The 9,521-nt window shown below is 48.4% G+C and overlaps 1 protein-coding gene across 2 annotated transcripts in view; it reads right to left on the bottom strand.

Moving 5' to 3' along the window:
- ARHGAP6 (Rho GTPase activating protein 6) overlaps nt 1-8,490 on the bottom strand; it is a 488,293-nt gene extending 479,803 nt beyond the window's left edge. For both annotated transcript variants that reach the window (XM_043458072.1, XM_043458073.1), the window contains exon 1: nt 7,351-8,490. In XM_043458072.1, coding sequence (XP_043314007.1) covers nt 7,351-7,929 — 579 coding nt within the window. In that variant the 5' untranslated portion in view covers nt 7,930-8,490. The remainder of the gene's footprint in view (nt 1-7,350) is intronic.
- Between the last annotated feature and the right edge of the window lie 1,031 nt (nt 8,491-9,521).

Genomic DNA, 9,521 nt, shown 5'->3' with positions numbered 1-9,521 from the left:
TGCGACCCCACGGACTGCAGCACGCCAGGCTTCTCTGTCCATCACAAACTCCCAGAGCTTCCCAGACATCACAAACTCATGTCCATTAAGTCGGTGATGCCATTCAACCATCTCATCCTCTGTCGTCCCCTTCTCCTCCTGCCTTCAATCTTTCCCAGCACCAGGGTCTTTTCCAATGAGTCAGTTCTTCCCATCAGGTGGCCAAAGTACTGGAGCTTCAGCTTCAGCATCAGTCCTTCCAATGAATATTCAGGAATGATTTCCCTTAGGATTGACTGGTTGGATCTCCTTGCAGTCCCTTGGATGTGTGTCCCGTGAGTGGTTCTCTTGGAAGGGGGTGGGGGTGGTCCAGATGGTAAGAGAGGCGTGCCTGTTCCCCACCTCTCGGTGGGGGCCAGGTGCTGCCTCGTCCGTGGTTGTCCTCACCACCTGCCATGGGGAACTGACTTTTTGGCGGGGCACATGCCCCATGTCCCCGCCCCATTTGTGGGGGTTGCACGCAGGCGTGGGAGCAATTGTGGTGAGCTGGGGCGTGTGAAGGGGGGCCGTCGGGCTTCTCACGCACGCCCCCCATCCAGAGACCAACAGATTTCAGACATAATTCCTTGTAAAATGCCCTTTGTCAATTTTCTGTCTGAAGCTACCTTACTCTAATTACTTCCTCTTTCGACATGGGTGAGCCTCTATTTTTAATCACAATATTCCTCTCTGCCCATGTTTTAACTTTTAATACCAGTTTCCATCATTACATATTTACAATTCAATTCTTTCTTACACGTATGTTTAGATACCCCATATTTTTTCCCTATCTTCATTACCTTTTAAAATGGCATTTTTCCCAATTCAAAGCCTTGGTTGACATATAGCAGGAAAGAAGAAGAAATGACAGAGTAATGCCAGAAACATGAAAGAAAATGGTACCAGAAAGCAAAATTGAGAATTCAGTTTCTTGTATAAAGTAGTACATTATATAGGGTTTCTCAAACTCAGGGCTATGGAAAACTGGAGCAGAAGAATGATTTGTTGTGGCAGTCTGTTCTGTGTAGTGTAGAATGATTAGCAGCATCCCAGGTCTCTACCCATCATGCTGTTAACACACGTTCCCAGCCTCAGCCCTGGCAAACAAAAATGACAATAGGCATTGCCATATAGTCATATATCATAAAGAAGGCTGAGTGCCAAAGAATTGATGCTTTTGAACTGTGGTGCTGGAGAAGAGTCTTGAGAGTCCCCTGGACAGCAAGGAGATCAAACCAGTCCATCCTAAAGGAAATCAGTCCTGAATATTCATTGGAAGGACTGATGCTGGAGCTGAAACTCCAATTCTTTGGCCACCTGACGTGAAGAGCCAACTCACTGGAAAAGACCCAGATGCTGGGAAAGATTAAGGGCAAGAGGAGAAGGGGACAACAAAGGATTAGATGGCTGGATGGCCTCATCGACTCAATGGACATGAGTTTGAGCAAACTCTGAGAGATACTGAAGGCCAGGGAAGCCTAGTGTGCTGCAGTCCATGGGGTCGCAAAGAGTCAGATATGACTGAACATCTGCCAAATACATCCAGGCTGCAAACCTACCCTCTGGTTGAAAACCACTGGTTTATTGAGACCAAACAATTCAATGTAGCTCAATAGTGCAAGAAAACAATTTGGTAAAGTGGAAAAGTAAGAAATACAGAAGTGTTATGTTTCTATGCCAACTCCCATTTATTTGCAGGATGCTTGGCATGCGTGGCCAATGTTCATCACAGCACTGTTTATAATTGCCAGGACATGGAAGCAACCTAGATGCCCATGGAGACAAATGGATAAGGAAGCTGTGGTACATATACACAATGGAATATTACTCAGCCATTAAAAATAATTCATTTGAATCAGTTCTAATGATATGGATGAAACTGGAGCCCATTATACAGAGTGAAGTAAGCCAGAAAGATAAACACCAATACAGTATATTAACGCATACATACGGAATTTAAAAAGATGGTAACGATAACCCAATATGCAAAACAGAAAAAAAGACACAAATGTACAGAACAGACTTTGGGACTCTGTGAGAGAAGGCGAGGGTGGGATGTTCTGAGAGAACAGCATCGAAACAAGTATACTATCAAGGGTGAAACAGATCGCCAGCCCAGGTCGGATGCATGAGACAAGTACTCAGGGCTGGTGCACTGGGAAGACCCAGAGGGATGGGATGGGGAGGGAGGTGGGAGGGGGGATCGGGATGGGGAACACATGTAAATCCATGGCTGATTCATGTCAATGTATGGCAAAAACCACTACAATATTGTAAAGTAATTAGCCTTCAACTAATAAACATAAATGAAAAAAAAAGAAAAGTAAGAAATACAGAAGTGTTATGTTTCTATGCCAACTCCCATTTATTTGCAGGATGCTTGGCATGGTTACTCCATGCCTATCTCCTTTGAGTATCTGTCCTCCTGCTTGTTTCATTCTATTGATGCATGCTCCCCACAAACACTAGAGTGATCTCTCTAAAACACATATTGAATCACCTTACACACCCAAGCTTAAAAATCACCACTTACCCCATTCTCCACCACAGGGTTTCTCAGCCTGGGCACTCTTGACACTGAGTTAACTGAGATCATTCTCTGTTGTGGGTGGTGTCCTGTGCACTGTAGAGTGTTTAGCAGCAGCCCTGGGTTCTTCCCAGCTAGATGCAACTAGCACTTCCCCTCCTAGTAGGCAGAAGAATGTCCCACCAAAGATATCTACGTCCTACTCTCTGGAACTGGTGAATATGTTAGTGTACATGGCAAGTGGGAATTAAGGTTGCAGACAGAATTAAAGGTTGCTAATCAACCGACCTTAAAAGCGATGAGATTACCTTGGATTATCCAGGTGAGCCCTATGTAATCGCAAGCATCCTTAAGAGTGTCAGAGGAAGAAATGACTAGAACATGGCTGGCATTAAAGACTGGGGATGGGGACACTTGAAAAGTAAAGGAAACAGACCCTAGAGCTTTCAGAAGGAACATGGCCCTGCCAACACCTTGACTTTAGTCGAAGGGGACCTATTTCAGACTTCTGACCTCTACAAGTATAAGGTAAGAGATTTGTATTGCTCTAACCCATACGTTTGGGGTAATTTGCTATAGCCACAAAATGAAGTTAATACATCACCACCCCCAGTTACGACAACCAAAACTGTCTTCAGACATTGCTAAATGTCCCCTGGGAACAAAGTTGCCTCCAGGTTGAGAACTACTGTTCTTGGAAATGCAGAGTCCAAACTCCTACCCAACCTGTTGAATGCTAGTGTCCAACATACAGTGAGATATAGCCTGTGCTCCGGGCACACCAAACTTCTAACTTCAAAAACACCCTTTCACTTCCCTGCAGATTTGATGCCAAAGGGTGTCTTGGAGGATGGGCAATGTGCTTTGGCCTTTCTGCCATTTTTATCCAAGCCCATAAATAGTTATTATGCCCTGGAGGAGGGTACGGCAACCCACTTCAGTATTCTTACCTGGAGAATCTCCATGGACAGAGGGGCCTGGTGGGCTGCAGTCCACTGGATCACAAACAGTCAGACACAACTGAGTGACTAAGCACAGCACAGCATGCCTCCAAATATGTGTCTCATTTCTTGTTTCATTAGGCTGCTATACTAAAAACCATGTGGTTGCTACATATATTAAACTTCAGATATCTTAACCTCCTCCTCCAAACAAACAATTGCACTTAAGCTCTTCTAAGTCCTTTCTGTTGGAAACTCAGGCATCACCAACACCCCTGTGCCTTTGCAGGTCCACTCCTTTCTGTTTCATCAAGGAATCACTTCCCTTCTTCTTCTGATAAGTGACAATCACCCTTGAAGAACAAGTGCAAGTGTTTTCTGCACAGTGAAGTTTTATAAGACTCCCCAAAGCACTGTGAATCACATTCCCCAGTCCCTCACTGTGCTGACCCTTCTGCACTGCAGCTATTGGTTGAGTCATCCAGGCTCCTCCTTAGACTGTGAGCTCTGTAATGGGTGACGCCGTAATTTAGCCTCTCTTCATTCCTGGTACATAGAGAAATGCTTGTGCTCAAGAAGTTCTTGTGGTGTGAATGAAGAAAAAAAGAATTCATGGATAGAGGCTGGCAAACTCCATGTCAGTTCAGCTCTGATCCAAAATAATTAGAACCCCAGGGTTACAATGAGACCTTACTCCCTTGTTTATGATCAGAGTAAAGGACAGAACCTGGCTGCCAAGAACAAAGCTGAGAAGTGTGCACCAACTGTATCACCATGTACCATTTATCCCTTTGTCTTCTCCCTTTTTCTACTCAATAGATATTCTACCCAGCATGTCCATGATCCAGATTTTGTTAGAGCAATCCTAAAACACATAGTAAGGAAATACTGAGTTGTAGCTGACTTTGTCTAACACTTCCTCGTTTTAAGCCATAAAATTGCCATTTGTAAGCTCTGAATGAGCAGAAGGCATAGAGCTACAGGTATTTAGGGGAGTCTGGGTTGGGAAGATCCCCTGAAGAAGGAAATAGCAACTCCAGTACTCTTGCCTGGAAAATCCCATGGACAGAGGAGCCTGGTAGGCTACAGTCCATGGGGTCGCAAAGAGTCGGACATGACTGAGCGACTTTGCTTTGCTTTACTTTGGGAGCAGGAGCCATTGTTTGAACAATTTAGTTTAAAACAAAAGAATCTGTTCAGAGAACTAAATAGAGATGGATGTGATCCATTACTGGCTACATCTGAATGAAGGTGAATTCTCATGTTTGCCCATGGATTCAATGGAAGAGAAACTGAAAATTGAATAAACTATAAGAGATCCATGGAATCTGTAGGCAAGACTCAAGAGGGATCTACATGGTTTCGGAATCAGAAGAAGGCCCCAAAAGGAAAGTTTCTGCCAGCTGAAAGCACTTCTGTGGACAGTCAAGATGGCCGTCCTGTGGGGCTACATTCAACTCACTGGTGTTGGAGTTCTCAACTGGAGCAGTTTTGACCCCCAGAAGACATTCAGCAGTGTCTGCAGACATTTTTCACTGTCACACTGGTGGGAGGGGTGCTATTGGCATCTAGTGGGTAGAGGCCCAGGATGCTGCTGAACATCCTACAATGCACAGGACAGTGTCCAGAGCAAAACTGTCAGTGGTGCAGAGGCAGAGAAACCCCAAGCCAGAGCGACCAGGAGAAGCACAAGAAAGAACCAAGTCTGTACAATCCAAATCTCCTTTCCAGGACCCATAAGTAATCTTGCAAGGTGCTCATATGCTGGACTTTTGACATCATTAGTAAAGATTCTCTTTTAGGACAAAGGACCCAGCTTGCTTACAAGTGAGAAGGACAAGCAGTGCTCAATAGGATGAACTTCCTTGGTTTCTGAGAGGGTTCCAGGGCATTAAACCTTTGAAAGGTAATCCAGGCCATTAAGTTCCAGACCCTGGGGTTAAGTTAGGATATCTGGGACTCAAACAAAATCAGCCTTGGACCTTCATGCCAGGACTCTAACCAATCATTCCACGTTTGCCTCAAGAATAAAGGGATTATACACACACACACACACACATGAACATTTTATGAAAAAAATTTTGTTCTTTTGCTAGATGGCTATGTACTTAGTTTTAACCACTGCAAAAGAGGTGAAAGTCATGGTAGGTGAGCCTGCAGACTGCCTGTACACTGCATAGAACAATTTCAAGCCACCCAGTATTGCTGAAGTTCAGATACTTGTCCATTGATGATGAGATTTTAATGGATAAGAAGAAGATTTCTAACCAGTTGTGATCATCCACAGTAGATTGCCTTTTCATCATAATAGTGATAAACAGCATCTGCATACTAAATTCCAAGTACATACAGTTGCAAAGAAAAGCAGAGACATTCTTAATGATACAATTGGTTTAAACGTGAATGTCAGTGATTATCCAATCCAAGAACTTGGCTTGCTTTTTGCATTTCTTTCTCTCTCAACTCCTACAGACTAATCTGCTAATGTGTGTTTCTGATACAGAGTAGGAATCCAGGCTCCTCTAAAGACCAACAGAAATTCAACATTTAGATTCTTAACCCTCTTTCTAATGCTGAGTTCTCTGGTTTGGAGATAATCTCTCCCTCTCCTATTTGACTTTTCTCTCTACTGTCTACCTTCCTCAAGAAAATGGGCAGTACAGTCAATAATGTTTGTTAGTATCTGTAATCCATGCTCCCCACCCAACACAAGCAGTTATTTTTGACACAGTAACTAATATTTTACTAACCTGTGATGCAAATATTTCTGCTAAATACTGCTGATTTTTCTAAGGAGATCTGATAAAATCCAAAATGTCATAATTAGTTGTCTCATGTTAAGAGAGCAAGGTATTCTGTTGGACACTACTTTCCAACTGTTTTTATTGGTTGTGTTTTCTTTCTTTAGTCTAAATCTCCAGCAATTACATGGTGTTGCACTCCATTTCTGTAATTTTAACTGTACTTTAAAATATTTAATTACAATGGATGGAATCTCCCCTTATGGAAACAGACCCAAGGCAAATCTACAGAGTTTGTGAACTGAACAAGAGTTGTTCATTTTTAAAACAACTAGTATTTACTCTCTAAAAGCATGCAGCTTTCCAAGTATGCATCAACCACAGTTTCCTATTACTTCTGTTCTCCATTCTTTTTAACCAGCAAACATTTTTAAAGGTACCAGTAGCTCCCTCTGAGTCCCTTATTTGCTAATGATTCTTGATTCATGTAGCTAGTGAAATAACTACTAGTTGCCCTTAGTGGAATTGGGGCATATTTCCATGATCTCTGATAGCCTTAAGCAGAGATTTTTTTTCTCCAGGATTAAACTAGTACTTAATACCATAGATCTCTGATATTAAACCTTTAGGGAGAAGAAAAGATCAAAACTAGAGAATTCTAGTAGCTACATCCCCAAACACACAGACCTACACACACATACCGATATCATTCTCAAGAATAATGTTCCCAAATTCTCTGTAAAACAACCAAATGGCAGAAATATTTAAAAATATGATTTCCTCCAATCCTGACAAACAGCTTAGAACTAGACCATTTTGAGTTCCAAAAAATATCAATATTGTGTGAAGGGATAAGTGACCCTTTGAAATCACCTGCCGCACAGAGAGCATCTCTTCCCCAGCTCCTACCACTACTCCGAGTGGAGCCAAGGAGTCCTAACAAGACACATGCGGGTGGCCACTAGGGACGTCCCGTTTCCAGACACCATTTCACCAGCCACAGAGGAACAGCTACAGCAGGAAAACCCCTCAGTGGTGCTCTGGCTGTGTAAATGAGAAGTAATTAAAGAACTGCCCAGGTGGCCAGCCTTGGGCCATGAGGACACGCGACACCGGACCCTACCTCGGACTTCCACACGACATAGGGTTGGCCGTGGCTGTCGGGTGGGGACTGGAACTTTCTCTGCTGGAGCCACCTCCTGGGAGAAGCGAAGATGCCGTTGGGGCCTCCCCCGGAAGAGCAGAGGATGGCGCTGCGACCACTGCCCGGCCCGGCTAGGACCGAAGGCAGGTCCCACACCATGCTCTTCTTGAGTCCGCCGCGACCCAGGGGGACCTCATAGTCAAAGTGGAAGCTGCCAGACGGCGACTTCTCCTGCGGGGTGCTGGGTGTGGAGAAGGACGAGCAGAGGGGTCTGGGGGTCGGGAGGCGGTTGGCCCGAGGAGGTGGGCCCCGGGGAGAGAACGCCGAGCGAGGGCTCAGACCCTCGGCCAGGGACAGCGGGGAGCAGAGGCGGCCCCCGCTGGTCCCTCGCGAGCCGCCCTCTGCGCCCGCCTCGCCCCCGTAGCCGCCGATCAGAGCCGGGTCCAGGCTGCGGGTCTGGCGCAGCTTCCTCTTGGAGAAGCCCTTGGCAGAAGCCGCGCTGCCCGAGGCCGGCGAGGAGCAGGAGAAGACACTGTGGAGCAGGCTCTGAGCGGACATCCCGGCGGGGCTGTGCCTGAGGGCCACCCTCTTCCAGCTCTCGGAACTGCTAGTGATTTGGGGCCCAGGAAGCAAGGGGGCTCGGGCGAGGCTGCCAGGCGGCGTCGGCCCGAGGCTCGCCGAGGGCGGTAGAGGGCAGTTCCCGGCTCACGCGCCACCAGCGCGCTCCAAGTGCCCCGGTGGGGGCAGAAGCAGGAGATCCATCACCAGCCTTCTAGGAAAAGGGGTGGGGAGGGAGGACTCCTTCGGTCGCGAGAACCTTCCCGCAGAGCCTAAGTCCTGAAGAGGGTAAGGAAGAAGAGGAGGAAGGTCAGGCGCTCGCTGGGTTCCCAGCTCCGGCGGCCAGCGCCACTCCCCCTTTCCAGCTGAGGCAGGAGACGCCGCGCTCCGGCTCTCTGGCTCTGGACAGCCTCGAAGTCTCCAGCAAGCTCCTCCTTGCGCCCTAAGGACGGTCCCGAGGGCTGAGGAGGAGGCCTCCTGGGCGTGCGCCCAGGGCGCGTCCCTCGCTCTCCGCTCGCCGTGAGAGAGACTTCCTCCCGCGCTGGAGCTGGGCACCCGATCTGCGCCCCAGGGCACCGTCGCCGTATCCGGGCCCCTGAAGCTACGCGTCTCGCCACCACTTGGCTGCTGCGCCCACTCCTCTGACTGGCTAGGCGCAAGAGTGTCTCCAAGCTCCAGGCTCCCCTGAGGTGCTAGTTTCTCGCTACAAAGTGGGGACACGAAACGCGCAGCACCCAGGGCCTTCCAAGTGCTGAGCGGCTACGGTGGGAGAGAATTCCTGGCTGCGCTCAGGGAGCTAAGGGGAGAACCCCAGGGTCGGCTGTCCATGACCCGCCGGAGAGGGACTCGTAATAGTCTCAACCCAGCCTTGGGCCCAGGGCTGGAGCGGGGATGTCCCCGCACGCTCGCGCTAGAGGCAGCGCGAAGGGGGCGGCCCGGACGGGTAGGGTGGGAGAGAAGCCAGGTCTGGAGCTGGGGTGGAGCCAGAAGCAGGAGAAAGCAGAACGTGGAGTTTTCCAGGCGCCAAACCTGGGAGCGGCGCAGAGCGAGCGCTGCTCACCACTGATACTGGGTCTCCTGGGGAGAAAGCCCCGAGGACGGAAGTGCGGACCTTCTCCCCGGTCTCCCCTCCCCCAGAGCGAAGGGGGCGCCAGCTCCACTCACGTTTCTGGAAAGGAAAGGAAGTGTCAGATTGCACCCCACCCACTGGTGTCAGATGGGCAGCCCAAGAAGGTTGCTCTGAAGTTGGAGTTAAATCTCCTGCCTTCTCTCCCCCACCCCCCGCTGTTTTTGTTTTTTAAAATGAAGGATAGAGATTCAGTCCAAATGCAGTGGCTGCGATGAATGGGCTGGAAATGGGACCTACTAAGAAAACTGGGGGGTGGGGAGGGGTCCTCGCCGTGTAAGGGTCGCGCAGTAACTGTACTCGAGGAGGAGGGGTTAGTGGGGCCGAGCAGGCGGCAGGCACCCCGCGCAGCTTCAGCCCACAGGCTGCGGGGATTGGCGCTCACAAAGCGATCAGTCTCCGAGTTCGGTCGTGGGACGCCTCTGGGCGCAGAGCGCTGCGGCCACATTCCTGGGAAGCTGGAAAA

The sequence above is a fragment of the Cervus canadensis genome, chromosome X, assembly GCF_019320065.1.
Source record: "Cervus canadensis isolate Bull #8, Minnesota chromosome X, ASM1932006v1, whole genome shotgun sequence".
Taxonomy (NCBI): domain Eukaryota; kingdom Metazoa; phylum Chordata; class Mammalia; order Artiodactyla; family Cervidae; genus Cervus; species Cervus canadensis.
Note: the sequence above shows the minus strand (reverse complement) of the source record. Positions and strands in the feature narration are given on the sequence as shown.